The 27,167-nt window shown below is 35.8% G+C and overlaps 8 protein-coding genes across 17 annotated transcripts; 2 read left to right on the top strand and 6 right to left on the bottom strand.

Moving 5' to 3' along the window:
* LOC104714750 lies at positions 1,353-3,607 on the bottom strand. 2 transcript variants are annotated; one of them, XM_019233501.1, is made up of 5 exons: positions 3,227-3,607; positions 2,788-2,959; positions 2,276-2,693; positions 2,124-2,189; positions 1,353-2,026 (listed from the first exon to the last, which is right to left on the bottom strand). In XM_019233501.1, the coding sequence occupies exons 2-5, from the start codon at positions 2,816-2,818 to the stop codon at positions 1,516-1,518; spliced, it is 1,026 nt and encodes a 341-aa protein (XP_019089046.1). In that variant the 5' UTR covers positions 2,819-2,959; positions 3,227-3,607; the 3' UTR covers positions 1,353-1,515. The 2 variants fall into 2 exon arrangements, with proteins under 2 accessions (XP_019089046.1, XP_019089049.1); XM_019233504.1 differs by having other exon boundaries at positions 2,788-2,962; positions 3,227-3,595.
* LOC104714740 (CSC1-like protein At4g02900) lies at positions 5,205-8,834 on the bottom strand. Of its 3 annotated transcripts, none has more exons than XM_019231590.1 (11): positions 8,511-8,834; positions 8,264-8,413; positions 7,918-8,053; positions 7,541-7,642; positions 7,300-7,419; positions 7,089-7,173; positions 6,664-7,000; positions 6,331-6,576; positions 5,918-6,242; positions 5,604-5,837; positions 5,205-5,518 (listed from the first exon to the last, which is right to left on the bottom strand). In XM_019231590.1, exons 1-11 carry the CDS (start codon positions 8,822-8,824, stop codon positions 5,255-5,257), a joined length of 2,313 nt encoding a protein of 770 aa, XP_019087135.1. In that variant the 5' UTR covers positions 8,825-8,834; the 3' UTR covers positions 5,205-5,254. The 3 variants fall into 3 exon arrangements, with proteins under 3 accessions (XP_019087135.1, XP_019087137.1, XP_019087134.1); XM_019231592.1 differs by having other exon boundaries at positions 5,604-5,816; XM_019231589.1 differs by having other exon boundaries at positions 6,664-7,004; positions 7,093-7,173.
* Positions 9,350-12,891, bottom strand: LOC104714727. Of its 3 annotated transcripts, none has more exons than XM_010432183.2 (9): positions 12,751-12,891; positions 12,178-12,247; positions 11,789-11,954; positions 11,048-11,682; positions 10,739-10,912; positions 10,534-10,650; positions 10,193-10,372; positions 10,067-10,113; positions 9,350-9,921 (listed from the first exon to the last, which is right to left on the bottom strand). In XM_010432183.2, exons 2-9 carry the CDS (start codon positions 12,223-12,225, stop codon positions 9,624-9,626), a joined length of 1,665 nt encoding a protein of 554 aa, XP_010430485.1. In that variant the 5' UTR covers positions 12,226-12,247; positions 12,751-12,891; the 3' UTR covers positions 9,350-9,623. The 3 variants fall into 3 exon arrangements, with proteins under 3 accessions (XP_010430485.1, XP_010430491.1, XP_019089040.1); XM_010432189.2 differs by having other exon boundaries at positions 11,048-11,679; XM_019233495.1 differs by lacking the exon at positions 12,751-12,891 and adding an exon at positions 12,661-12,740.
* On the top strand, positions 13,128-14,995 carry LOC104714698 (uncharacterized isomerase BH0283-like). Of its 2 annotated transcripts, XM_019233481.1 has the most exons (8): positions 13,128-13,210; positions 13,333-13,521; positions 13,676-13,984; positions 14,073-14,234; positions 14,322-14,405; positions 14,495-14,585; positions 14,774-14,844; positions 14,941-14,995. In XM_019233481.1, the coding sequence occupies exons 1-8, from the start codon at positions 13,175-13,177 to the stop codon at positions 14,965-14,967; spliced, it is 969 nt and encodes a 322-aa protein (XP_019089026.1). In that variant the 5' UTR covers positions 13,128-13,174; the 3' UTR covers positions 14,968-14,995. The 2 variants fall into 2 exon arrangements, with proteins under 2 accessions (XP_019089026.1, XP_010430441.1); XM_010432139.1 differs by lacking the exons at positions 14,774-14,844; positions 14,941-14,995 and having other exon boundaries at positions 14,495-14,770.
* On the top strand, positions 14,963-17,623 carry LOC104714704 (uncharacterized isomerase BH0283-like). Of its 3 annotated transcripts, XM_010432153.2 has the most exons (10): positions 15,220-15,311; positions 15,388-15,454; positions 15,559-15,597; positions 15,692-15,737; positions 16,131-16,212; positions 16,294-16,491; positions 16,577-16,906; positions 16,983-17,144; positions 17,259-17,342; positions 17,429-17,623. In XM_010432153.2, exons 4-10 carry the CDS (start codon positions 15,724-15,726, stop codon positions 17,522-17,524), a joined length of 966 nt encoding a protein of 321 aa, XP_010430455.1. In that variant the 5' UTR covers positions 15,220-15,311; positions 15,388-15,454; positions 15,559-15,597; positions 15,692-15,723; the 3' UTR covers positions 17,525-17,623. The 3 variants fall into 3 exon arrangements, with proteins under 3 accessions (XP_019089034.1, XP_010430455.1, XP_019089030.1); XM_019233485.1 differs by having other exon boundaries at positions 15,388-15,597; XM_019233489.1 differs by lacking the exons at positions 15,220-15,311; positions 15,388-15,454; positions 15,559-15,597 and adding an exon at positions 14,963-14,979.
* Positions 17,590-19,343, bottom strand: LOC104714718 (small nuclear ribonucleoprotein Sm D1). The gene is made up of 4 exons (XM_010432171.1): positions 19,214-19,343; positions 18,999-19,075; positions 17,937-18,128; positions 17,590-17,846 (listed from the first exon to the last, which is right to left on the bottom strand). The coding sequence occupies exons 1-4, from the start codon at positions 19,225-19,227 to the stop codon at positions 17,770-17,772; spliced, it is 360 nt and encodes a 119-aa protein (XP_010430473.1). The 5' UTR covers positions 19,228-19,343; the 3' UTR covers positions 17,590-17,769.
* Positions 19,744-21,125, bottom strand: LOC104714683. Of its 2 annotated transcripts, none has more exons than XM_010432119.1 (5): positions 20,906-21,125; positions 20,710-20,814; positions 20,446-20,605; positions 20,168-20,260; positions 19,744-20,037 (listed from the first exon to the last, which is right to left on the bottom strand). In XM_010432119.1, the coding sequence occupies exons 1-5, from the start codon at positions 20,996-20,998 to the stop codon at positions 19,916-19,918; spliced, it is 573 nt and encodes a 190-aa protein (XP_010430421.1). In that variant the 5' UTR covers positions 20,999-21,125; the 3' UTR covers positions 19,744-19,915. The 2 variants fall into 2 exon arrangements, with proteins under 2 accessions (XP_010430421.1, XP_010430429.1); XM_010432127.1 differs by having other exon boundaries at positions 19,744-20,034.
* On the bottom strand, positions 22,588-24,766 carry LOC104714673 (pentatricopeptide repeat-containing protein At4g02820, mitochondrial-like). The gene is made up of 2 exons (XM_010432107.1): positions 24,398-24,766; positions 22,588-24,289 (listed from the first exon to the last, which is right to left on the bottom strand). Exons 1-2 carry the CDS (start codon positions 24,737-24,739, stop codon positions 23,033-23,035), a joined length of 1,599 nt encoding a protein of 532 aa, XP_010430409.1. The 5' UTR covers positions 24,740-24,766; the 3' UTR covers positions 22,588-23,032.

The following is a 27,167-nucleotide window of genomic DNA, read 5'->3' as shown; positions in this document are numbered from 1 at the left end:
ATGCAATACTAAATGGATAATATTTTCGGTAAAAAGAACTTATATAGAAAATTAGATTTAAAATAACATGTCAAATGTACCAAAATTAGTGTTTTTGGAATTAATATTAACATAATTTTGTAAAACTTATGCATTGAAAAAAAAAAAACCTAAATGAAAATAAATGAGAACATGTGTCACCAAAAGAGAGTGCCAAATGTCGCAATGTAAGTCAAAGTAAAAAAAAAACCTTCTCATATTATATAAGATTGTCTTACCTGATTCCTTAATTTATATAATCTGAGACGTAGAGAAATATTGCTCATTCTCCATTTTTGCTTAGAAAACACCTCTTTTCGATGCCTTCTCATCTGTTCTGTATCCTAGATAATTACGATGTCTCTCCTATGTCCTACATAAGATAAGCCAAAAAAAGAAAAAGCAAAATGTTTATTGCAATGGCGAGAAGATGAATATTATCAACTTAAAATGCAAGAATAAAGGAGATATATCTGTGTACCCAATAGTTTGTTTGAGGAGCTTATATATTGCAGTCTAAAATGGAAATGCAACATGTCCATTTTTCAGTTGAATTTAGGATGATGTGGCTTGGAAAGGGGATGACCTGTCTGGCCAGAAGAGAGCCCCTTCTCCTTTTATATAGTATAGTATAGATTCTCATCGATCTGATAAATGCGTGAAATCAAATGATATAAAAATAATCAAAACCGATTTGTGAGGAACCTTTCTTTCCAAGTCATCAGTTTCTCTCTTCTTCAACAGTCTTTCATTGATCTTGAAGCACCATTGATACAATTATGAAGTTGTTTGCGAACGTTGGTTGAGATTACGGAATGAGCAATGGCGCATTGTGACAAGTTTTGATAGTTGGTGGTGTCCGGTGTAACGAGCACTCGCTATAATTATGGGTGACATGATGAGGATTGAGGACTATATATGTATGTGCTCTGAACGTGACGGTAAGATATTTGCAACGGATGACCGCTACTGTATCCACAATGGAGCCATGATTGCTTACTCGGGTCTACTCGTGTTTGTTAACTAACGGTATTGAAACGCTGATCCAAGGCTCTACCTTTACCCTTCGGCCGGTTTCGCACAGACGAGGTTCACACGCATTATGGCGAGAAAAGGAGGATTTTGTGCGTGGGGCTAAACCTAGTTATGATTAAATGTGTTTTATTTGTCATTTATTGAATCAGAATTCTGATTTTCTGATTAGTGAATCACTTAAACCTTTCAGAATATGACTACTGGAGCCTATGCAAAAGCTCTCCTGATTAGTTTTAATTGTTGAATCGGAATCCGTCAAGGCAGATTATCAAACACATTCTTGCAGAACATTTATTCTCTTCAAAACTCGTGACCTCTTACTTAAATCTTAGGTTCTACAACACAATATCATCTTCACATTTACAGCTCGGTACTAACACAAGTTTTAGTCATTTACAAACGACCTTTTAAGCTTCCCATGGAAGTAGTAAATCAAGATTTTAACCTCTCATCGTGAGTTTTTCAACATGCAAACCTAAGCGCAAACACAGCGATTACCGTGGCAGCTCTGAAGTAAACCTCCTTGATGCTTTTCTCCACACTGTTTATGATTTCGTCATCTTTCAAACTTGAACAGGGCTTGTTTGCTTTCCTGTTGGCACGAACAATCACCTCCCTGAGTCTATTCACAGCCCATGCTAGTATTACCAAACTGAAACCAAGCCCAGTGTCGAAAAACTTGTTTGCGCAAAAGGGTACACGCCTTGAAGCAAGGCTACATGCGACAGAGAAGAGCACAGCGATTCCAGTCCCAGCAACACTGATTGAAAACTGAGTCAGAAGTTCTGAGAGCTCTCCGCATGATTTCTGTAAAGAGACTACTGTTGCGTGTTTGTGCTGATGATCATTGCCTATCATTAATGACAGAAGGCTCTCGTAAGCGTGGAGATGGTTTCTTTTGTACAGGTCCCTCTCTTTAGCATTTCGCTTCGTGTTGTGTTTCCTTGGTGACTTGAGCCTAGTTTTCTCAGGACTTGTTCGAACCAAAACAAAAAGAATACGAATATGAGAACACTAACAACACAAAAGTGAAGTAGTTATAGAAGCAAGTAAAGATGAGATTAGGTTACCTCTTCAAAGGTGCTAGCACTGTAACTGCTTTCAGCTTAGCCGGTGCTAATACTTCACTTTCAAACCTGCTTAAAAGAAATAGGGAAAGCATGTAACACCAAGAAATGAAAACACACACAAATGAACGTAGAGTCTGTACGATAGATCTTACCTCTGAAAGTGTGGGATGAGCGGTGAGAGCTGTCTCCATCTTGTTGAATTCCTTGACAAATTGAACTCGGAAGCAATAGAAAGTAGATCATTCAACTCAGGATTGCTATTCGAAGAGAACAGAACGTGACCATTCGACCGCACAGAGAACTCTGGATTATCAACCATATCCCTAACAAGATCCAAAACCGGTTTCCCTAACTCTTGATTCAAGTAAAGAACAGAGGAAGTATCATACGGTCGTAGCTGAGAACAGGATCTCATAGCATCTAACTCCATCAATTCGTTAAGCAAAGACATGTCGAATCCTTTTTCTTTAAACTCCTCTGACCGAGACAGAAGAAACTCCATCACCTTTTCTTGTCTTGCAAACTTGTCAGCGATTCCAAAGCTTAAAACCAGAGATTCTGGTGCCGTCTCTGCATCAACCATAAAACAAAGTTCATGTAAATTTGATGACAGTAAAGTCCATTAACCACCAACTTGAAATAAATCAGAAGCAATAGAGCTTACCATGAACATCCATGAGCAAAGGTCTCATCATGGCAGAGTCAATCTCCACGAATTGGCTAAATGAAGAAGAAGCCGGTTTCCATGGTTCCAAGGGTTCTGGATTCAGCTTGAAGGAGCTTCCAGGTATGATCTCTTGTCTTGCTCCGGGATTCACAAGCTAAGACCTGCTATTCTGCTTTATTCAATCACAATAACATAATCAAAACCAGGGTCATCGAAGATGCAGACACCAAAAGCGAATCAAAGATGCTAACTTAACATGAACCCAGATAAACTGAAGCATACAAATCATCAAATCCACCAAGATGTAGACGAAAGACACAATTTTTACACGAACCCACATCAAATTAACACGAACCCAGATAAACTGAAGCAACCAACTTATCAAATCAAATACGAAATTCAAATGATGACTTGTGAAGAATGAAAATTAGTTTACCTTGATGATTTCGGTGTTACAGAGCTCATGAGGAAGACCAAGGCCAGGGATTGAGTAGCCATGAGAATTCATAAAGCAAAGCTTGATCATTGTTGTTGTTGTTGGTTGGTTGCAGATGAAGTGAAGAGAAAGAAACAAAAGTTTAATCCTTTCGAAGGAAACTTGGGTCCTTCTCTTCTCTTCTCTTCTTCGTCAGAAAGCCATTGATGGGGGTATGGGTAAGTAATGTAATGAAGATACAAAAAAGCTTATCGCTAAGACTTCACCTACGCCGCAGAAACGAGATTTAAGAATCTTCTGGATTTTTGGCAGGGACCAAAGAAGAAGACAGCTGAGAATTCTTAAGATTTTTTGTGAGGCTTAGATTTATTCCAATTAGGCACTTAACAAATAACTTATACCCGACGACTCTATCTCGACCCAAAGAAACAAATACCAAAACTACTTTGACGCCCTTTATTATGTCGACTCAAAAATATATCAAAAATAAATTATACCCCCAAGTATTTCGTATTTATCTACACTTAAATGTGTTCTTTTTAAAAAATTGAAATATTATATTAATTTCTGAAAATGACAACTAAGTTTCTAAAAATATCTTATCTCATGAAAAAGTGTTAGTTTCCATTTTTTTTTTTTGAAAATTACTAACAGATATATTATATGTCGACTAAACAAATATCAAAAATAAATTATACCCCCAAGTATTTATCTACACTAAAATGTATTCTTTTAAAAAAAAATTGAAAATCTTATTATTTTTTGAAAATATATCATTGACAACTAAAAGTTTTTAAAAATATCTTATCTCTTGAAAAAGTATTAGTTTCCAATTTTTTTTTTTGAAAATTATAACAGATATATTATATATGGTGTAATTGTTTTTTTTTTACAAGAATCACTTTTTTTGTAAAGGTTTGCAAAATAATACGCTAACTAGGTGATACATAACGAGATGACACATATTGTAATTAATATATTTATATTTTGAATGCATCAAATATTTTGATTTATGTATTTTTTATAATTTTAAAATTTTAAATAGTGTTGAATAATATATTTGGTTTACTTACATGGTAAATGTAAAAATATATTTAGATAAGTACATTTTTTAGACATCGTTAATCTTTTGTACGCTAATAGATATAAAATGATCGTTTTGCAGTTTTTAAACGATAGTCGTATGCTTAAAGATACTAAATGCAAATATCAGATTTTAATTTAGTTTTAGTTTGGACAATTGCACATATTAAACCAACGCGTAACTATTTTAGAATGACAAAGATATCTCGTCCCTTAAGTGGTATTACCAGTCATTCTGGAGGAGCAGTTGATTTAGCCATTTTTAGAAAAAAATTTATGTCCCATAATTATTCTCTTGTATATAATTAACAATTAGATAATTTTTATCGTCTAAAAATTGTGGATAAAACTAAAATTTGTGCTTTTCTCACATTTTTAATATAATTTATTTCTTTCTGCAATAAAAAATTTGTTCATAGTATATAATCTAAAAAATTACTTATTAATATTCAATTTTGCATAAATATATAATAATATAATATAGTCAACCAATTGTAATTACTGAATTTTAGAGTTTTAAATACTTATTTATGTTAACTACTATTTAGAAATGCAAATATAAATTAAAAAAATTTTGCTTCTTTTTTGTACATTAACATTTTTACGCTAATGTACTTTGCTTAAGTTGAGTAGCTCTATATATTTTCTTTTGACTTCTTAACTAATTAAAGTTTTCTTTTTCTTCGTTTTGAATCTACTGTATACAAGATTATCTGATAAAACGTCGACGTATTTGTGTATATTAAGCTCTGAAACTGTACACACGAGAAGCACAAGTCTTGAGAGTTTGTTTAATCAAATATGTATAAAACAACAATTACATTTCCGAAGGAACCAATTTTTTCCCCCAACATCTACAACAATGAAGCTTTCTATCTTTTCTAACATCATATAACAAAAATGTCTGAACCGTTACAACAGTGAAAAGAGCCGAAACACAGCTCGCTACATTGACCCGGGAGAGCCAGTGTGCTTGTTGGCTACTGGAGTGGCTGTATTAGAGCTACTAGCTTCTGAGTTGTATCGGCTTGTAACTTGAGAAGTCCTCCTCGTTGGTACTAGAGGATTGCTTTCTTCCTCATCAACTACTCGTGGTCGGTCAAAGTCCTTGCCTTTAAAAACCGGATGCACGTAAGCATCTTTCAGATATTCCTTTAGGTTTAGGTTTGGTTCCGTTGCTTTTTCTAGTGTATCCTTCACCATTGCTTCCTGTTAATGCAGCCAGGTCCCAAAAGTCAGTTAAAACAGTTATATGAAAATGGTCTCCTTTTTCAAGAGTTTTTGACTTAATCACCTGTAAGGGAAATTTTGAGAAGGCCGATTCAAACCGTCCTGCGCAGTATCTGTTAAACCAAAAGGTTAAGATAGGCTGAGGGAGAAGCAGAGCTGTTACTTTTGCCAGCTTCTTTGTGCTGAGCAAACCCATCATCAGAAGCTGTGATATTATTAGACATATGATCAAACGTCTATGCACATCTGGCCAGTATCTAGCCCCGCTCTCATATTTCTGGTCGTAGACGTTTATAACCTTGCACCAGAAGATAAGACATAATGACATATATTGTAGGTATGCTTTACAAGAAGAATACTATAATACTTTTAAGGTACCTGATGCCGGAAAACAACGTAGGAGAAAGCAAAGAAAACGATAATGAATGGAAGAAGAATGGGCGCAACCGCAGCGTATACAAGGCCTAGCAAGAAGTAGAACTGAATCCGTGGTTCAGATGTTGCAAAGTCAAGATGACCTGGATCCATTGCTTGCTGCCTGTCTTGTTCTGTCTTTACCAAAAACGTGTTTTTCAGATGAAAAACGACTAATGGAACCACTCTGAGTATCTCAGCTGCAATGCCAGCCCAACCATCGACCATGATATAAGTGATGAAAAATGTGGCCTTCATTGGGATTGACACACCAACTGTTTTTGGAATCCTAAGTAAAGAAAAGTGGAGATCAGTCGTTGTTGTGTTTATCAGGTTGGAAATTTGACACAATGGGAACATCTCACCAAAGTACTTACTCTGTTGGTGGTTGCTCAAGGAAAGATTTAAGCTGCTGAAACGCTGTCCCGGTAATGATGCTCCCAAGAAAGACATTGACAATAATGAACCAGAAATACTTTTCAGCTGATCTTCTATCTAAATAGGAAAGCGATGTATATCCTTCTATTTGTGACATTGTCATCAGAATAGTCGGAAGTATGATGAGAAAAATCTTTAACGCTATTCCTGGAAGAAACCCTTGGATTACAGACTTCACAGTCTTCCTGCATATATTAAGCAGTCAATAAATGAATGGCATGAGAGATCAAAGTTCCAAGGCAACGGTCAAGAACAAAGAAATGGGGACTAACATTTCTATAACGGGCTTCAAGAAAGGGAGAACTTTTTGGATCCCTTCAAGGTTGGCAAGAGACTGAACAAATGCTATAGGAATCATGAAGCAGAAAATAAGAAAAAACAGTGCAACTGTTGTGAGCAATCTTCTTATAGAGAGCTCAACGTATGGAATAGCGAGGTTATCCCAGAAAACATCTCGTGGTTCGGGAGCCCATTCCGTCAACCATATTGTTGGATTGTGGCATTGCTGCGTTTGAGCACAAACAGCTGTTCCCCACCGTGATTTGAAGGAAACAAATGCTGCTGGCATGATAGCCTTTGGATCGTTCATGATCTTTTCTCTTTCTGCAGCTTCCTGTGTGTATGTAAAAGATTTACGAATGCACTTCTAGTAAAGATGTAAATGGTATGAAGAGTACTACTAAAGGTGTGAGAGTACATACTTTCTCAGCCAGAACCTCCATCTTTGAAGTATAGAAGTCAATTGCATCAACTGTTGTTCCCCAAAAACCTCCATAACCTGTCTATATAATACATTAAATAACTACCGACGAGAATTCAAATCATGAAATTCAAAAGAGTCATTTTGCTGAAACGTTACACCATAGCTATGTGTTCAAAGGTTAAAAATAGTCTTGCAACAGAGGTACCTTTGTTGTTGGTCTATTTGTTGGCTTCCTCTCGTATTTATTCTCGTAGTAAGTCAACCAATTTTGCAAAGCTTTTCTCTGTGCGACTAGTTTTGCAAGGTCATTTGCATTGTACACTACCTGGGAACATCAAATAAGAAAACGCATGACATACTCAAGGGAAGAAACCATATAGTTTTTTTAATTGGTTTTCGACTTATTGTTGATGACTTTACCATTCATGCCAGCTAAAGAAACGTACCTGATGACAAAGATAATGATCTGGATGATTTACACAAAAGAAGTGCTCCACATGCTCGTTTACTGATTCATCAGGATCTGGAGGAACATTTCTCACGAGTACCTGCAAAAGCGTAGATGGCAATACTTCAAAGAACAAACAGGAGTAGCAAAAAGCAGGTCCTATGGGGTATGTAAAACGCTGGCCCTAGCTGTTAATGTTAAGAACACTAAGAACCATTTTCCATAAAGCATACATAGAAGACATTATGCTTTATATAATATGTTTTCAAGATCTTTGTTCAAAGCTGTATTTGAGGAGTGGTGAAGCTAGCAAGGAAAAGAGAAGTAAGTTTCTACAGAACAGTAAAGATAAGTGCAATAGATAGAATAACTCACCGTGAGTTGATCAGGGCGACGACTTTCTGCTGCTAGATGTCTCAGTCTCATAATAGCCACAGCCTTATACTCCATATATAATGTGTAGCAAGTCCAGAGTGTAAACACGTATGTCATAGTTATATGTGCCCAAAACCTGGAACCAAGAAACTTCCAGGCGTCTTAGTTGATACCATCACACACTTTGTAAAAAAGAAAGCATTATTGTCAACACTTCGATGAAAAATAAACACTTTTTAGATGAAAACAGTCCACTTGATATAAACTTGGTAAGGTGCTAACATATATATGCCCTGAGCTGAAAGGAAGCACTACTGAAATATGTGAAAACATGTCACTTAAATACCTCGGTGATCCTGGTGGAACATTCGATATTGACAGCTTGTCGACGTTACTGAATGTCAAATCATCGATATTTTCTAGCGTTTCTCCTGTCCAATTGACAGGAACCAAAACTCCAAAAGCAAGTAGTGTTATTGGGACGAACATTTTCAAACTGCATTGCAACACAAGAACAAAATATTAGCGTGAAGCACGATTCAAAACATGCTTGTGCCTCACGAGAACGTGTTCAAGATCAATGGCATACATACCCAAGAAGATAAATGCGGATATAGACAGCAGAATCAAGCCCTGCATGTTCGATAAGCTCGGGTTCAGGCATCTGAAGCGCAGCAGGCATCCAATTAAGAAACTTTACATAAGTAGTCCAATCCAAATTCACAAATCTGTTCATGATTCCTCTAGAACGAGTTGGACTTCCTCGTATCCCTTTGAGGTACCATTTCGGGAAGTAAACTCTATCGTTAACAGGCTGAAGCCTCAGCATAGCAAAGGCAAACAAGAAAGCAAATGCAGACATGAGATTGATAGCTGCAGAGAGTCCAATATCTTGTATAGAAGCCATCTTCTGTTAAACGTTCTCAATCCTGTTGTTAAAGAGATAACAAAAAAAAAGTAAAAAAATTTAATCTTTCTTTTTCAATTTTGTAGCATTACATTCAAAAGAAGATGAAATCTCAGGGAAAGCTACCTGAGAGAGGGAGAAAAAGATTTGTTTTTTCTTTTTTTTTTGGTTCTGACAGTTTCCAGGGAAAATGGAATTGGCGATTGACTGTGAGAAACTGAAATTTTCCGAGAAAAGAGGAGAAGACGAGAGAATATGGCGCCTTGAAGGTTTCTGTGAACGAACTCATATCACTGAATCAACCAACGGTCTCGAGAAAGAAGAAGAAGAAGAAGAAGAATACAATAGGACATTCTTGTCATTCTTCTTCTTCTCCTTCTCCTTCTCCAACGACATTTTCATCTTATTCTCCGAATTTTTCTGCTTCTCTCTCGAAATAGAAAAGAAGAGTGTATGTATATTGTCTATCAAGTCATTAAGTCAGTCAGATAATAAGATTGTGAACCTGAATACTACTAGTACTGATAAAGTCTCAAAATTCTATGACAAAACTTTTGAGTTTGGAGTATTAGAGAGAGTTCAAGAAAACACCAAAAGCAAACTGTACACTGAGAAGAGTTTAAAAGAAAGCTCAATAGATGTTTAGACTACTGCTAGGTTAAGCTCAAAGATCCAAGCTTTACTCTATATAGAAGACAATAGACGCAGAATCCAAAAGCTCTTTCATATCTCTTTTATTCTTAACACCGATTTTTTTTATTTCTATAAAGAGATTGAATCTTCTCTAGAGACAAGACATTTAGAGTTCTAGCTCTTTGTCAAAGATGTCCCAGCCATCTTCCAGCAGCTCCTTACGTTCGTCTTTCTTATCATCATCAACCAAAGCTTTTAGCCTCTCGTCGTCGCTGATCGAGGCTTCGGGTGTTTCATAAGATGCCTCCAATGGCTTCTCCAGTAATAAGCTTCTCATGGATGATGCGGAAGAAGCCAGTTTACAGCTAGTCTGGCTTGAGGAGATTGATTGGCTCAATGGCACTCGGTTGTCGAACTTCTCTTTCAAGTGTCTGATGTCTTGACAGATCACTGAGATTTCTCCTCTGTTCAAGCAAAGTACAAAGAGATTAAAGAATAGTTAAAATCATTTAACCAGACAAGATTCACCATGAGGTTATGAACATTTAAACAGCAAATATATAACAGATTCCAAACGATGTGCCTTATTGGTCAGGAAAACAGACTTACTGTAAGGAATCAACAATCCGACCATGCTCCATAAGGAACTCCCGCAGCTGCAGAAATAGATCAAGATAAGTTAATAACATTGTGACTTCAAATTCAGAACCATGAACCTCAAGGCAGTGATGTTACCTTTGAATTTTCCTCTGCCTCCTGCTGCAGAAGCTTTGATTCTTGAACAACTTTCTCCATGATCGCTTCTTGTTCAGCAAATGCCTTGCGTGCAGAACCTTCTTTTTCCTGTTTTTCTTGCTCAGCAGCATTTTTTATCTCCAGCGCTGTCGCTAGTCTTGTTTCAAGTTCTCCACGCATCTAAAAGTACCCCAAATAATAAGACAATCAGCAAAATCTTACAGTATGAAACAACGGATGTTAACAGTGTATTGTTAAGAAGGATTGATGGAATTGCAAATTAACAAAATAGAAATACTGAGTAAATCAAGTTGGATCTAAATCGTGTGACGAGCATGTACCTCATCAAGAACAGAAAGAGACTTGTCACGTTCTTCTGACAAGTTGAGCAGGCGATTTTCAAGCTCATTAACTTCAGTGGTCAAAATCGACCTCTCCCCATAAACTTCTCCAGCATCCTGTGACATAAAGATGATTAGTTCGCTATTAAAAATCTGAGCACATTAACAAGCACGTATCAGTACAATATAAGTAACACAAAGTCACCATGTCATTTGCCTCCTTCGCACGTTCCAGCATTTTCTTCAGCTCCTCAACCTTGTCAAGAGTATCAAAGCCTCCTCTAGCAGCATCTTCCTTCGCCTTTTCTGCCTCCTTTTCTTGAAGTTCAACTTCTCTCATCAGGTTCATAATCGACTCCATCACAGTGAACAGGGTTCTCTACATCATCACAAAATCAAAAAGAAAAGCATGATACTAAAATATCGCAAAAGCAAACACCCCCACAGCAAATATAACCTCATAATAATCTATTTCCCTGAAATTATAAAATGTCCAAAATACACAATAGCATACCTTGTTACTTTTGGCATCTTCAATGATCTGCTCAAGGTGGGCAATGTTGCATCCGTGAGTTGATCTGCTAACAACAGAGCTAAAAGAACCCCCCAGCTCTAGCTCACCATTTCCGACTGCCAAAGCGCCCTTTGATGTCTCGTCCACGAGATTTGAACCACTCAACTCTGCATCACTATTTTCAACAGCCAATGAACCACTTGATGCCTCGTTCAAGTCAAGTGAACTCCCAGTTCTACTTTGAAAACGAGGTGATTGTGTCATCTCCAAAATCAGCTTATGCATAGTATCGTCTGCATCCCGGCTTGTGCTAGCTTCTGCTTGATTACCTGTAAGGTGAAACTCAACACCTTGGCAACCATCGCTAGTCAATTTGTCTCCCACCTGAACAAAGGCAGGGGTTTCTGAAGGAACCACTCTAGGCTCAACCGATCCGCTCAACCCGATCCTTGCTTTGCTATGAAAATCAAGATCACCAATTGGAAACACACTTTCTAACTGGTTCCTACTAGAATAAAATTCAGTGACTGATGCCCTTGTTTCATGGTCACAATGAACAGCCAGAGAAATAGTTCCTGAAGACGAAGCACCAGACTCTGAAACAGTCACCGCACCATTTTGCATATCACGTTCTACTGCATTAACAGCAGCCACTTCATCAGCACATCAAACAACGAATGTACAAAAAGTCCAAATAACAGAACAGGAAAAATCTGATTGATCATATCAAAGAACAAGTACCTTTGTTGGGGACATGAGCGGGTGAATTGTTGTCAGGTGGTGTAGAAGTATCATCAGCCAAATTAGGGTAAAAGAGAGGAACAATCTCAGAAACAACAACAGCTGCAGCTTCATCAGCATCCTTTGGGTGTTCAATAGCAACAGCTTTTAAAAGCCTTGCATCAATCTGTAGAAAAATCAGATTTTAGATAAAGATACAAGTTGGTTCCAAAACAAAACTACCGAGTAAAAAGAGTACTTGATCAATCATGGCATAACAAAACAAAACAAAACAACTGGTGTCTTAACTTTATAAAACACAATTGCTTATTAATGAAAATATCATAACCAAAAATCACAAACCACGAGTCAAATTGAGAGTGAGAGGAGATAAAGATAAGAGCTTTAACCTGTGGAAACAATTCCGCAAGAGCTGAATAAACCTCTTTGTAACCCATCACTGAACAAGATCAATTAAATCTGCAAAAAAAAAGCAAAAAAAAAAACAAACAAACGATTATGCCTCCTGCGTTATAATGGCACAACAGCTACTGGGTTGTCTTACGTTAATACAGAAAGAAAAAGGAAAAAGACAATAACTTTTAAGAGAAGTATCATCACACAACACTAATGCCAAAAAAAAAAACCCAAAAGGATTACTTGGAGACACTAGAGAATATTGATTGCATATTTTGCATCAAAGAATCAATTTTGCGTTTTTTAGGATTTAACAATGACACTAAAACCCTAATTTTGATCCAGAGATATATATACACACACGACACCATAAGAATCACGTGAAAAAGATTTGGGAATCGAAACATAACAACACAGAACAGAACAGAACAGAACAGAACAAGAAAGAAGAAGAGGTTTTTTTGATCAAAATTAACCTCGAGGGTGTCAGTGATGGGTTTGTTTTTCTCAAATCTTAAGAATCGAAAAGAAGGAATAAAAGATCAGAGAAGAACGAACGAACGAACCTTTCAGAGATTTTTACGTTTTTGACAGAGCAAAAGGTAGCGGAAAAGTCGCAAATTCGGATTGAGAGATATTTTTTCGTTTTCGGGAATTGTGAGAGTTTGTTTCTTTGGAGAGAGAGAGAGAGAGGACCCAAACCAAAAACCAATATAATAAAGAAAGCAGAGCAACAAGACGGAAACTTACGATGCTAAGTAACAATAAGGGTACTTTCGGTATTTTCGTAGAAGGCAATTTTTTTGTTTATTCAGTTTAGACCGACGTTTATTTGGATTATTAGGCCCATATTTTTGGGTTTAAAATATGGGCCTAATTTATAAATGGGCCTTATTAAAAATAATAAATTACAGATACAGCATATGACTTGTTGTTAAGAATTGATTTTGAGAAAGGAAAAAAACTCTACGGGTCTCTTCTGAAAATAACATGGGGAAGAAGAAGAAAGCTGTCAAGTACTTCGTGGTACTTACTTTATTATTCTCTTCTCAATTCTCCAATTTTGTATTTTTTTTTTTCAGATTCTTCTTCACTTCACTGATGAAAGAACTGTTTTTTTTTTCTTATACAAAATAAAAAAAATAAAGGTGGATGCTTTCACTGATTTGGCTTTCAAAGGGAACCCAGCTGCGGTTTGTTTCCTCGACGACAACAACGAGAGAGACGACACGTGGCTTCAGTCTCTCGCTGCCGAGTTCAACATCTCCGAAACTTGTTTTCTTACTCCCATCACCACCACTCGCTTCAGTCTCCGCTGGTTTACCCCTTTAGCCGAGGTTGACCTTTTCAAAGTTTTAATTTTTTTAATAACTTCAGATTGCTCACTCAATGTTTGAGAGACCCTTTTGATTTGTGTCTATCTTGATTCTTCTAATTGTGATGATTACAAAGGCTTATTTTATCAGTTGCTGTTTTTTTTTTTAATTTTAGGTGGATCTTTGTGGTCATGCTACTTTGGCATCTGCTCATTGTCTCTTCTCCGATGGTTTAGTTGACACAGACAAGGTTGAGTTTGTCACAAGATCAGGGATTCTTACTGCTAAGCGTATTTTGGATGATACTACTTCAGAGCTCAGTGATTGTGAAGTGAAAGGAGGATCCTTTTTCATCGAGTTGAACTTCCCTGTGGTTCCAACTTGTGATGTCAATCTCAGTGATGTCTCCTCTTCCATGATCACTAAGGCCTTGAACGGTGCTACCATTGTTGATATAAAACTTACTGCAACTAACAACCTCCTCGTAAGCTTTCCCTATTCTACTTCGAGCATTGCGTTGTAATATCTGTGTATGACTTTTTGATTTACTCTTTTATGCAACTTGCTTGCAGGTTGTGCTTCCATCTATGGAATCTGTAACTGATTTGCAACCAAGAATGGATGATATATTGAAATGCCCCTGTGATGGCATAATTGTTACAGCTGCTGGTTCTGCAGGATCGGCCTATGATTTTTACAGTCGATACTTTGCTCCCAAGTTCGGAGTTGATGAGGTGAAAGAGTAGCTGCATCGTACGAGTAAACAAAACACCAAAGGATATGATTTCGTTTGTGACTGAACTGTGTTGAATGTTGTACAGGACCCTGTTTGTGGAAGTGCACATTGTGCATTGGCACATTACTGGAGCCTCAAGATGGACAAGTGTGATTTCTTAGCCTACCAAGTAATCTCTCTTATCTCTTTAAATTTTTGTGTAGCGTTTAGTAGTGCTTCCTTGTGAATGATTTTGAGTTTTTGGAAATTTTGCTTTAGGCTTCGCGTAGGAGTGGAACAGTTAGGATTCATCTAGACAAGGAGAAGCAGAGGGTTCTCCTTAGAGGCAAATCCGTGACTGTGATGGAAGGTCATGTCTTGGTCTGATCTGAGATTATCTAATGTGTTGAAACTTGCCAATTAATTTGTGGACGCTTTCATATTTGTACTTGTAATTCTGCTTAATCATGTCAGTCTTGTAAATCTGTAAGCTGTATTATAATAGCCTGTGAATGTTGACCAATCAATGGAAAAAATATCACTTCCTTTTTTCTACAGGTGGATTTATGTTATCTGCAAGTCTGCAACATTGGTATTGGCACATTAGAGCCTCAATTAGGATTAGTGAGGTAAGAGTATAAATGCATCTTAACGGACAAAACCGATTTACCCAATGATCTAACCGTTCTCTGGTGCCGCGTCTTTGTCTTGACCACCTCTCATAGACAAGACATTTGCTGTTGATGAGTTGACAAAGGAGAAAGGTATGGGTATATTAAGCTTTAAGAGAATAGGCTCCCGTGTGCTAGCCTTTTTAGTTAGGCTATCCACATGGACATTATAACAACTTGGAATAAAAGAAGAGGTATAGATGTACGTTAATGTAGGATTTATCACCATCCGGTTGCATTCATCGATTCATCCTTCAAGGGGAAACCTGCAGTAGTGTTCTTTCTTGATGATGAAAGTAAGAAAGACGCCGCCTGACTTCAGTCCCTTGCGCTGCCGAGTTCAACCTTACCATGACTTGTTTTCTCGTTACGATCACCAGCTCCAATACTCTCTATTTCCCGTGGTTCATACTTGCTTCATCGAGGTCTTGCATCATTCTTTAATACTTCAATTGCTCTCCTCATCATTCAATGGAAAAAATATCACTTCTTTTTTTGTAGGTGGATTGATGTGATCTGCAACATTGTGCATTGGCACATCACTAGAGCCTAGATTAAGATAAATGAGGTAAGAGTACAACTGCATCTTAACGCAAAAAGGTCAAAAACCGATGTATCCAATGATCTAACCGTTCTCTGGTGCCGCGTCTTTGCCTTGACCACCTCTCATAGACAAGACATTTGTTGTTGATGAGTTGACAAAGGAGAAAGGTATGGGTATATTGAAAGAAAAAGTTGTATTCCCACATTATTTTTACCAATCAATTATTTTTACCTTTTCGGTCTCCAACTCCTTTTGGAATAGATTCTGTAGATGGGACGTGGAACACATGAACCATGAGTAATGAGTGGTAAGCTTGGCATCTAGTAGCGTCACATAATTTTCAGCTTTCATTTCTTTTTGTAGTTGTTGACAACAACTTAAGTCTATTTGCCTATATCTAATATAACAATTAGCATAAGAATAATGAAATAAACCATCAACATGCCATACTTAAGTGCTCTTATTTTTTAGTGTAGTCACTTTATTAGTGATCTGTCTTTTCCTCATTATAAAATTGAAGTTTTGAAATTATGCAGATTTCCATAATGATCGAGTCCAATTCAACTGTTAGCCAAGATATGTAACAGTAATTAAACAGAAAAAAAGTTTAATGATTTCGCTTTTCCAAGATTTTGTTTACTCCAAAATGATAAAGTGACATTAGGAATTTGTAACCTTTAAAAATGTTATAAATTTGTAGCTTTGGTCGTACAAAAACATCAATGGGGAAAACAGACACAAAAACATCAATGGCAATGAATTTGCCTGTGAAGTACTTTGTGGTATTTGTATCTTTCTTCCTTCTTTGTGTTATCAATGAATGTTCTTTTGGTAACTTTATTAGTGAATATTGCTAAACACAGGTCGATGCATTCACTGAGTTAGCCTTCAAGGGGAACCAAGCCGCAGTGTGTTTTCTTGAAGAGGAGCATGAGAAAGACGATGCATGGCTTCAGTCTCTGGCTGCTGAGTTTGACCTTCCCTTGACTTGTTTTCTTACTTCGATCATCGGCTCCAGTCCACCACGCTTTCTTCTCCGGTGGTTCACTTCTGTAGCTGAGGTATGTCTTGCATATTATTACACTACTCCTCCCTCTGTTTCATATTATAAGATGTTTTATTTTTACTTTATTTGATTTTTTACAGATGGATATATGTGGTCATGCAACATTAGCATCTGCTCACAGTATCTTCTCAAACAGTTTGGCTAGTTCTTCTAATACGGTCGAGTTTTCGACCCACGCGGGGATTCTAACTGCTAAAAGGCTCTCTGATTGTGATGCAAGAAGATCTTTCTTGATCGAAGTGAACTTCCCTGTGATCACAACTTTTGAGTACAGCTCCAGTGATGTCTCCATCTTCTCTAAAGTCTTGGACGGAGCTACCATCGTCGATGTTCGAGACACTAAAACAGATAAACTCACATTTAAACCCTTGAAAGGAGCTTCCAAAACAACTTCAACAGATCAAATCATGGTATGCATTTCATATTTTATTTTTACTTTTTTGAACTTTATATTATATGCTTGTTCTTTATAGAATCTGATTACAGGTTGTGCTTTCATCTTGGGAATCTGTCATTGAGTTGAAGCCAAGAGTGGATGATTTAATGAAATGCCCTGGCAAAGTGATGATTGTTACCGCTGCTGCTCCCCAAGGATCTCCGTTTGATTTCTGCAGTCGACTCTTTGCTCCAAAATTAGGACTCAATGAGGTTAAGAAACTAATCTGCTATTTCATGAGATCAACTCTCCTTGTCGTAGCCGCAGACATAACACCAACGTCTTAAACTTATACCTCTTTTGCTGTGGTGCTTATGTTCCTCCAGGACTCTGTATGTGGAAGTGCACACTGTTCATTAGCACATTACTGGAGCATCAAGATGAACAAGTGTGATTTCGTAGCTTATGCGGTAATTCCTCTAACTCTGAAAGTACCTAATATTTTGAAGTGAAGAAGCAACACATATTTTACTGAATCAACAAATTTGTTTTTTAGGCTTCAAGAAGAAGTGGAACACCGGGAAAGGAGAAGCAGAGAGTCTCGCTCACCGGGAAAGCTGTGACTGTCATGAAAGGCTCTATCTTAGTTTAACCTTTGGCTGTTTGATTTCTCGAACTCCCTAAGTGTTGTAATAAAGTGATGATGAGAGTCAATAATAAAACGAACTGAGTGCTGTAAGTTTGGCAATAACGTATCAAATCTCAAAATCATGAAAACTTTGGAGATAGCAAGAAACTGTCTTCATGACACCACATCTCACTACAAGATAGATCTTTTACAATCCTGATGTTACAAAAAAAAAAAAGAAGACCCAGCTTTTGGTAACTGCAAAATGCTCAACGACCACCAGGTCCACCACGGCCACGTCCACGACCTCTTCCACGCCCACGTCCTCGACCAGCTGGGATCTTCCCTGATACCAAAGCGAACAATAAAATATATGAGAGTCTATAGGCAAAAGAAAACACATGCATATAGTTTAGAGACAGAAATGTTTTGCTACCTGCAGTTGGCTTTTTGGGTTTGATTCTTGGAGTGTCTTCAACCAGCAAAGTCTCGAGATTCAAACTGTCTGGAAGAATATAATAGCGAATGTTGTTTCCCCTGACACTTAAGTGGTCTAATGTAACTGGATTCTTCCCTTTCAAAGTGAGTTTCACAGCCTTTAAATGAGTGTTCATACTAACATCAACACCTGCATTAAATCATCACAAGTAGATATAACACCGGTTAGTGGTGACTGATAATTGCATTCTATACAAAATGATGGCAGAGAAGGATACGAAAAAAACAATTAACACGACATAACACTTGTATTGGACAAGGAAATCAACCAGTTGATGAGACTAAATGAGAAGATGAAAAAAGCCAGAGCATAACTGTTTTGGAAAGATTCCGAGACAATTTTACAAGGAAAGAAAAAAAGAAGAGGGCCTCTCAAGTGCTAAAACTCCTTCCCATCGACTTTGATATATCTTAAGTTTACACATTGATCATGTTTCTTCTGGGATAAAGCTGCTTAGGAGTGACCATAGTTTCAGACGAACCAAGCATTTTCATACACCTAAACTATAAAAGCAGCATCTAATGTATCATCTGCAACTCACTAGACCAGTATCATTCAGTTCTTGCAAACAAGAGAGTCAACACCCACAGTGCATCTCCAGGTCAAAAATCAAGACTCGGCGTAACTCAAATTCGTCAGGCATTATCACTAATAACAGAACAACACCTCAGAATTTGTAAATTCGTGAACTCCAGTAGTTAAAACCATCAAAGGAGAAACTAAAATAGCTCATGGGTAATCAAAGTTTGAAGAAGAACTAAAACAAAAGTCATAAACCTCAACTCCAAAGGAAGATCTAGTGTATTCATCTGCATCTGACTCAACCAAGTCTCACTCCGGTTAACACCAACAAATCATAACTAGGGCACAAACACTCTGGCTAAACTCAAAATTACACCTCAGAAGTTGTGAATAAAGGTCCATGTTACAAGAAGCAAAATCGCAGATTTTTCTAAGCAAAACCCTAAATAGAGCTATGGGAGTAAAGAAGAAACGTACCTGTAATGGTACCATGAACAATGGTTCCGTTCTTAAGCTCAATAGAAACTGTTTCGTTGTTCAATTTCATCAAAAACCTGCGAAAAAACAAAAACCCCCCGATACCAAAATCAAACAGCGAAGGAAACAAAGGAAACACTCAAAAGTTTCGAAGCAAAAGTCAAATCAAAACCGAAGAAAGAGAGAATCACAGAGTAAAGAAGGAGGAATCGTACCTGACGAGCTTCATGGTGAGAGTAGAACGATGAAGAGACGCAAATTAGGGCTTTGAGGAAAAGAGCAATGGCGAAAAGAAGCGAGAGAGCGGGAGGAAGAGAAAGCAAGGAATTGGGGATTTTTTTTTATGTTTTAACTAAAATTACTAATTATTATAGAGATTATTCTTTTAACACCGACGGTCTCTTATTTCTCAAAATGTTTGGTTACACCCCCGGTTCTTTTTAAATTAACGAAAACATCCTTCTCAACTTTTTTATTCAACAAAAACAACCCTAAAGAGAAGAAAAACTTTTTTTTCACCTCTTAATAACTTGAATAATTTGATTTGAAATCTTAGCATCACTTTTTTTTTTAACAATCACATTTTTTGAATAATGTCAATCTAAAATTTTTTAGTATTCCTCTTTGTTTTTGTCAAACAAATTGTTTTGTATTCAACTCCATTAGAAATTGTGTGTGACTAACTAAATTGTGCAAGTTTATTAAGGGTAAATAGAAGGGAGGATATGCACAGTAACAAAACGGGTTGATCTTATTTGGATATTATCACTAATCCAATGGTAACAAAGCATACAGCACACTGCACATAATAATCCAATGATATTTATTCATTTTGTTTTGTTTGATTCTACTTTGTTCACATTAGTAAGTAAAGTTGGTCAATGGCACACCACGCTAGGCTCGATTGGTTCGGGTCATCAATAAATCCATTCATCCGGTAGAAGTTTCTCCGGCGAGTCAATCGGAGTTTCAACTTCAATTTTCATAGGCATTACCAACATTTCCCTCTTCTTCTTCAAATTATTTTCTCGAATATCTACTACATTCAAACAACAAGAGAACAAATTGTTACAATTTCAACAGATAATGCATTTCAAAACTATAAGGTTATATGGCATTGAGGAAAAAAGTAAAAAAAAAAAAAAAAGTTAATGGTCAGTAGAAAAAACCTGAATGAGGAGGAGAGATATGGATGCCATTGTTGTGAATGTTGAGGTTGAGTGCTTGAACTACACGCGTCGGGAGAAGCACAGGCGAACAAGCTGTGACCATTTCATTTTTATTGTCAATATTACTCAAAATTTTGTAACACCAAATCATGTTTTAATGAGTTTAAATCAAAAAAAATGTTGAAGACCTCGGGATGGTAAAATTTTTTAATACTCTTGGAAAACAATATGCACTATTTTGTTCATAGATAATTACTGTTGATTAATTAATAAATAACCTGATTTCTTTTTTGTAGGGGGATGAGAAGCAGTGGCCGGAAGAAAAACTCCGGTACCGGAAGTTGTACGGCCAGGGGAAACCAAGAAAAATGCTTGCATACGGTCCTCTCCTTTGCTCCTTTGCCAATTACTTTGTTGCTTTTGTCTTGAGTTATAGTTCTTCAAACACACACACAAAATATTTACACATTATTTTAGTTCTAAATTTTCAATAATGATATTTCTCCAAATCGCTTGGGAAAAAAAAAATCCAAAAAAATTACCTTAGAAAAGGTTTCTCTAAGAGGAGGTGCGCCGGGCAGGCGGAATCCACCGTTACCGTGGTTGTGGTTGTGGTAGTGGTGATGGTTCTTGACAGATTTGTGCAACTATATGAAAATGTTACCATCAACTTTCATATATACAAATGAGAACAAAAGTTAACATGATAATAATCCATTAGAGGATATATATACAAACCTGATGTTTGTTGGAATGATCAAATAAAGGATCTTGAAGAACATGAGAGGGTGACCATATTTGCCTATCCTTGTGACCGATGATTTCACCCATTTGAAATTGTCGAATATACTAATCACTTTGAATCAATCTTAGAAGAAGAAGAAGATTAAGGAAGAGTCTCAATGGAAAAGTTTTCTTTGTTGAGAAAGAAAAAAAAAAAGAAAAAAGAAGAGAAGAGGTTTTGATTTTTTCCCCCAACTTCTGACCTGAATCTTAACTATAAATATTACTCACTACGGGGTTAGCAAAGTAGAGGAACAGACGATGATGACGAATTGGTTGCAATGCTAATTATTTTATAATAAGAAAGATCATTTTAATGCCGCCATTTCAATTTTTCTTATTTATAGAAAACTAATTATTACGTTGACATCACAAAGACGAAATTGTTTGAATTTGGGTTTCATCATTACTACGACGAGGTTTAAAACGAGAGTTACACACACGCTTTCGTTTCAAATTTTCAAACCAAAACAAATTTATCATTATCGGTTTCCTACTTTGGATTGGAAAGCCCTTTTTTTGGGTCGATTATTCACATAAATCGCGTTGTAACCGTGGGGTAACACGTTAGCATTAATAGATAATTACTAGATTACAAAATATTTATTACTATTAATTATTTAATTTCCATTTAGAGTTAACTTTTAAAACCGAGCGCATAAGTAATTTATATTAGTATTTGTTATATTGTTAAATTATTATATAGTTTCTAAGAAAGATTGAGGAGGTCATGTCGGGGAGTGGGTTGAGTTGTATTAAGTAAACGCCTACCCTCGATTTTTAATGTTTAATGATCTAATTCAAACTGTTCCTTAATAAACAAGGGTTTTACTTAAACTACAAACTAATATATTTATCATTTCTTTGTGATTTTTTGTTTCGCATTACTTGTTCTTGTACATCTCATCATCGCCTTATTTATAGGCGCCCATTTACAGATTTACTTTCCATTTTTTTTCTTTTGTTAAGAAACCTAAACCACAAGATTGAAGCCAATTTTATGCGTTAAATTTTGTATTTAAAGAGCTCAGAGCAAACTATAGTATGTTATAAAAATGGGCAGAAGAAAAAGTAATGACTTTTTTTTTTTTATCATTTATAAGTCATCTACTATCCCATAATCCATATCTTTATATAATGAAAAGTTAGGAAAATCAAATGACCAACGGCGCCACTTCTTCTTAACAACCTTCACCAACCATCCCAAGTTCTTCGAATTTCTTTTACGATGATCTTTTACCTCAAGTGGGCTCTATATCAAGATTAGTCGTGAGACTACATGACTAATCTTGGAGATAAGTTTAAGTAATTATTAATTCTGCTAGCTCTAACCTGCCAATCATAGTTTTACAATTAACCATGTACTTCAATTAAAAATAAACAGAGGAATCAGATTCAAACACATCCCAAGTCTAAGGTTTTATGGGTACACAAATGTAGTTTACCTACCAGCTTAATAAATGCTAGAGTCCTATACTAATCATATTTAGGTAGAAGATCAAAATTTAGAAAAAAAATATTAAGATTTGTAGCTCCTACTTGCAACTATATGGATATGGGTTTATGGTTAAAATAGTTGACTAACTGTTTGGAGCTGAACAAATCCACTTTGGACACAAGTCTTTGAAGCTTACACAAGTCATAACTACCCAACAAGACGAGTTGAAGTAGGTTTTTCAGTTAGTCAACCTCTCAAAGATCATTTGACATCATCACTACTTTAGAGAACCAAGAATATAAAATTGGCACAATACAAAATAGTTTTTAGTCATATTAAATTGAGAAAACATAATACAAAAAACAAAGGAATAACTCACAGTGACCTTTGCAAGCAACTTCATTCATTTGCAGCTTTTGGGCAGATTACTCTCTTCAAGCTATAATTCTCCGAGCAAGTGGAATATTACTGCTTCAAGCCAAGTATCTAGATTGGTCAGGACTTGAGAGAACGTTATTCTTCAAACAGATCAGCTCTCCTCTCTCAATACTGCCAAAAGAACAACATGGATCACTCCAGATATGTTTTCTGTATTCCTCGGTTTGTGGAAATTGCAGACCGAAACTAACTCTGCAGCGTTTAGGCTAGGAAATGGTGGAGGAGATGTCAGTCACACGCATTTGACTGGTTAGTCTTATGAGCTCCTTAGTCTCTTCATCTAATTCTACATTATCCTTTGCCATACGCTCTTCAACTATGAGTGCCATTTCGCCTGCTTTAGCGTAAGTACGTAATAGAGAATTGTAGAGCTGAGTGTTCACATGACCAGCCTTTCGGAGTATAGTCATTAGCTTCTCTGCTTCTTTAACATTCCCTTGTTCCTCAAGTTCCTTGCACACTCCTTTAACCAATCTTACATTCACAGTCCATTTCTTCACACAATCAATGGATTTACCAAAACAATCTAATACTTTCCCCATATCTTTACGCTTCAGATAAGCCCATGTGAGAATCTCCCATGTAGAATAGCTCGGGCTTATCCCTTTTTCCACAATGCGTTCGTAAAACTTCTCTCCCAGAAGAACCTCGTCTCTGTTCATGTACTCAGCAAGGATTAGATTTGGGATTCTAGCATCTCTTGTTCCAGAGACAGATTCCCATTCATCGTACAAAGCTTTGGCTTGCTCGAACTCACCAAGTTTCACAACCGCAGATATCATGCTGAGGTATTCCGCATCATTCATTTTCTTGAAAGAGGACTTAACCTTCTTCCAAGTTAAGTCAACTCCATCTTTATCTCCCAAGTTCGCGTGCAGACTTATAAGAGAAGCATAAGCAACACGGTTCTTCTTAGAAACTAACTTCTCCATCTCCTTCAAAGCAAGTTTCGCCTTTTCAAGATTCTCAGTCTTAGCATACAAATTCGTCAACACACTGTACGTCACCCAATCTGGTTCCAGCTTTGCTTCCTTCACCTTAAGGTAAACTTTCTCCGCACCTTCAACATCATTTCCAGAGGCAAACGCAGTAAGCCACAGATTATAAGTAACAATGTCAGGAGACGCTTTGATCTTCAACTCCTTAATCAACAAAGGGACTTTCTCAAACTGCCCTTTGGATATATACATGGATAGCATATGATTGTAAGGCAGACAAGACTTCAAGAAACCACATTCACCCATTTTCTCAAACAAGGCCTCTGCTTTATCAGACAACTTGTTCTGCACATAACTATGGAGAAGAGAAGTGCAAGCAGCATGGCCTCGCATTTGATCTGGCATATCTTCGAAAAACTTCTCAGCACTGTTCAAACCACGGATTTTGGAAATCAAATCAAGATGTACAGCATAATCACCAGCCTGTAGCTTTATATCTTCTTGTAGAACCATCCATTCACATATCTAACACATAATAAAAGTTCAAATCAAACCAACTAAAGAATCGAATTGCTAATCAAGCTAGTGATCAGATAGAATCAGGGCAAATCGAAATTGAGAAAAATCACGAACCTCAAGAGCGTGTTTATAGCGTTTGATCTTACGAAGCTCTCTAACGATTCGGTTAAGTTCGTATTTGCGAACGGAGTGGCCTTCTTCTCTCCATTTCCGGATGGTGACAACGGCACTGCGTTTCGTGTACGTGAGGCCTAATAGTCTCCCTCCTAGAGTGTCTCTTCCTCCAACTACGGTTTCTTTTTTATTGGTCGCTGCTCCTCCTCTTGCTCCTCCGCTGCGAGTCTTTACCACGGCTGCATCAGCCGTCGTGTCCACCGACGTCGCGGCGGCGGAGAAAAGGCGGCAAATGGAGGCTAGGGTTGGCCGAGCAGAGCGGACCAACATGTTTTGATTCATCTTTAGTAAATTTAATTACTGAGAGCTTTGTGGAGTTGAATTCCTTGCTTACTCTGTGTTGGAATGAGAGCCAGTTGTGTGTTGGGCCTAGTCTCGGCCCAATACTAAATACAGAACCCAATTACATTTACAAGAAATAAAATAAAAATTGACATCAGCAAAAAAGAGTTTGAACTTTGAATTTTGAAAATTGAAAATGTTCCTAGAGCAATCAATTTATATATGTTACTAGATTTTAACCCGCGGTATACCGCGGGACAATATTTACAACAAAAAAAAAAGTTAAATTTTAAAAAATTGTATTTGTTTGTTAATTTTGTTTATTTTGTTTAGTGTTTAAGATTGTATAATTGTATTTTAACTGTTAATTATAAAATTTGATCAGTTGTATACCGCAAACACGCGACAATTAATTAGTTTTATTTATACTAGTGTTACATTTGTACCGTATCGAATTTCTTATGGTTATAAATATATAAATTTTTACTGCTTTTTAGATTTAACCCGTGAAAAAATTATTCTTATATTAATATATTTTTAATTTTTTAGTGTTTTTAAATTTAATCCGTAAGTTTGAAGTTATTTAGATTTAACCCGTGAAAGAATTATATCCATAAAAGTTATTATGCAGTATACCACATATTAATTTATATTATAAATACTCTAATTTATTAGATTTAACTCGTGAAATAATAATTTTTGCATTTTTTATCAGCATATTAATAACCATTAAAGTTTTAATTGTTCATATGAAACAATATAGTTATTACTGAATATTAGAGTTTTTAAAATAAGAAAATATTGTATAGATATTTTTGGCATATGTTATTAAGTGTAATAAATTTCTTAATATATAAATTATTTTAGGAAGTTATAAACCAAATTTGTAGAGACATTTTAGGAATCTAATTGATTCTGTTTGTATGTGCAATTTTTAAGGATTAACTTTGTAAATAAGTATAACTTAAAGAAACACCACGGGATAATTATTTAGTTTTATTTATTTTAATGTGAGAAATATGAGGAATCAACCCCTAAGTACCTCAAATCAAATAATGTAGATAATTAAATCTACATTTTACAATCAAAATATGTAAAGCAAAAATTTATATAGAAAGTCTATACAAACAAAATCTCTAAAGATAGTTTTGGTGATTTTATGGGATTAAAACTTCCATGGGTAGAGTTGTTTTTGGAAAAATCGGAATGTATAAATATTGTTAAGATTTTATGGCAATAAAGGTAACAAATGTTGGTCAATTTAAGAAAGTTTAGTATTTGAGTTTCTCTGCAATGTTATTTGTGGAATTTTTTTAGGGGTTAATGTTGTAAAGAAAAATTAAAATAAGCAACGTAACACAAAATATACTTCAAAAATGTTAATATAGATTTGATTGGTGAAAAAAATATGAGACAATCTATTTTTTTTACGTTTTCTTTTCAACAATATTTTTCTTTGTGTAAAGGTGAGTATTTACATTTGTTTAGAAACAGTAATTAATTGTATAATTTTCACAATCATTTTTTTCTTATATAAAAAGTAATATTATTTCTTGTAAAATTAGCAACTCAAAATTAAAATAAGTAAAAAATATTATACTTCCGAATTTTATGATATATATATATATATATATATAATTTCCTTATAATGGTTTTATTCTAAATGTTAAAACTGTTTACATATTTTAAATAAAGTTGGGTTTTCTTTTCTATTTTACTTTTATATAAAATATTTTTATGGTAGGTTTTGAATTTTAACATTTTTCTTTTTTATAATTTTAATAAATTTAAAATTGACATGTGTCAACATCTGAATGATACAATTGACACATATCACAATCTTGTTAATTAGTAATTTTGACATCAAACTTTATATAATAAAACTTCACTTTACTAATCATACACAGAAAATTATTTCATGTATTTACAAAAAGTATATAAATTTTTTTAGATAGCAAACGACACTGTTTGGAAAACAAAAGATAAATTGATAAAATGATATTTAAGATCACAAATCATACATATATAAATGAAATTAATTTCATATTGTCACTAATTAGTATTTCAATACAAATATATAATATCATTATTTTCGAACATATATATATATATATATATATATGAATGATTGATATGTATATATATATACCAAAAAGGATGGGTACATGAAGAGATTTCCTAAAGATCTCGGTCAATAATAAGCGGAGTCAAGTGGATCATATGTAGAGAATCCTCATCATCTATTCGTTTTGCAGAGAGAACAAAGTGAGTGTATGGCTCTTCAGATTTGTAAGATTGGACACTATACTTCGTATTGTTGTCTGCTTCTCATTGGCTCAATCATATACTTGCAATCTATTTTGATATCATTCCGAGATTTATAATAGTACGAATTTGGTCGAGGACAGAGGGGAAGAATATCGTGAAA

The sequence above is a fragment of the Camelina sativa genome, chromosome 2 (assembly GCF_000633955.1).
Source record: "Camelina sativa cultivar DH55 chromosome 2, Cs, whole genome shotgun sequence".
Lineage (NCBI taxonomy): Eukaryota > Viridiplantae > Streptophyta > Magnoliopsida > Brassicales > Brassicaceae > Camelina > Camelina sativa.
This window is presented reverse-complemented; position numbering and strand designations above follow the sequence as displayed.

Excerpts from the sequence above, each read along its gene's own strand:
- LOC104714750 (XM_019233501.1), bottom strand. The coding sequence starts at position 2,818 with ATGATGAGACCTTTGCTCATGGATGTTCATG. Across the intron at positions 2,694-2,787 it reads TTTGCTCATGGATGTTCATG|AGACGGCACCAGAATCTCTG; the intron begins GTAAGCTCTATT and ends TGGTTGATGCAG. Across the intron at positions 2,027-2,123 it reads GTGCTAGCACCTTTGAAGAG|TCCTGAGAAAACTAGGCTCA; the intron begins GTAACCTAATCT and ends GGTTCGAACAAG.
- LOC104714740 (XM_019231590.1), bottom strand. The coding sequence starts at position 8,824 with ATGGCTTCTATACAAGATATTGGACTCTCTGCAGCTATCAATCTCATG. Across the intron at positions 7,420-7,540 it reads ATCATTATCTTTGTCATCAG|GTAGTGTACAATGCAAATGA; the intron begins GTACGTTTCTTT and ends TGATGTTCCCAG. Across the intron at positions 7,001-7,088 it reads GGTTCTGGCTGAGAAAGTAT|CTGCAGAAAGAGAAAAGATC; the intron begins GTACTCTCACAC and ends ACACACAGGAAG.
- LOC104714727 (XM_010432183.2), bottom strand. The coding sequence starts at position 12,225 with ATGGGTTACAAAGAGGTTTATTCAGCTCTTGCGGAATTGTTTCCACAG. Across the intron at positions 11,683-11,788 it reads CGCTCATGTCCCCAACAAAG|TAGAACGTGATATGCAAAAT; the intron begins GTACTTGTTCTT and ends CTGTTAATGCAG. Across the intron at positions 10,114-10,192 it reads AGGCAGAGGAAAATTCAAAG|CTGCGGGAGTTCCTTATGGA; the intron begins GTAACATCACTG and ends CTATTTCTGCAG.
- LOC104714698 (XM_019233481.1), top strand. The coding sequence starts at position 13,175 with ATGGGGAAGAAGAAGAAAGCTGTCAAGTACTTCGTG. Across the intron at positions 13,211-13,332 it reads AAGCTGTCAAGTACTTCGTG|GTGGATGCTTTCACTGATTT; the intron begins GTACTTACTTTA and ends AAAAAAATAAAG. Across the intron at positions 13,522-13,675 it reads GGTTTACCCCTTTAGCCGAG|GTGGATCTTTGTGGTCATGC; the intron begins GTTGACCTTTTC and ends TTTTAATTTTAG.
- LOC104714704 (XM_019233489.1), top strand. Across the intron at positions 16,907-16,982 it reads CTTCAACAGATCAAATCATG|GTTGTGCTTTCATCTTGGGA; the intron begins GTATGCATTTCA and ends ATCTGATTACAG. Across the intron at positions 17,145-17,258 it reads CAAAATTAGGACTCAATGAG|GACTCTGTATGTGGAAGTGC; the intron begins GTTAAGAAACTA and ends ATGTTCCTCCAG.
- LOC104714718 (XM_010432171.1), bottom strand. Across the intron at positions 18,129-18,998 it reads TGTTCATGGTACCATTACAG|GTGTTGATGTTAGTATGAAC; the intron begins GTACGTTTCTTC and ends GATTTAATGCAG. Across the intron at positions 17,847-17,936 it reads ACCCAAAAAGCCAACTGCAG|GGAAGATCCCAGCTGGTCGA; the intron begins GTAGCAAAACAT and ends CTTTGGTATCAG.
- LOC104714683 (XM_010432119.1), bottom strand. The coding sequence starts at position 20,998 with ATGGGTGAAATCATCGGTCACAAGGATAGGCAAATATGGTCACCCTCT. Across the intron at positions 20,815-20,905 it reads ATCATTCCAACAAACATCAG|TTGCACAAATCTGTCAAGAA; the intron begins GTTTGTATATAT and ends ATTTTCATATAG. Across the intron at positions 20,038-20,167 it reads TATCTCTCCTCCTCATTCAG|TAGATATTCGAGAAAATAAT; the intron begins GTTTTTTCTACT and ends GTTTGAATGTAG.
- LOC104714673 (XM_010432107.1), bottom strand. The coding sequence starts at position 24,739 with ATGAATCAAAACATGTTGGTCCGCTCTGCTCGGCCAACCCTAGCCTCC. Across the intron at positions 24,290-24,397 it reads GCTATAAACACGCTCTTGAG|ATATGTGAATGGATGGTTCT; the intron begins GTTCGTGATTTT and ends ATTATGTGTTAG.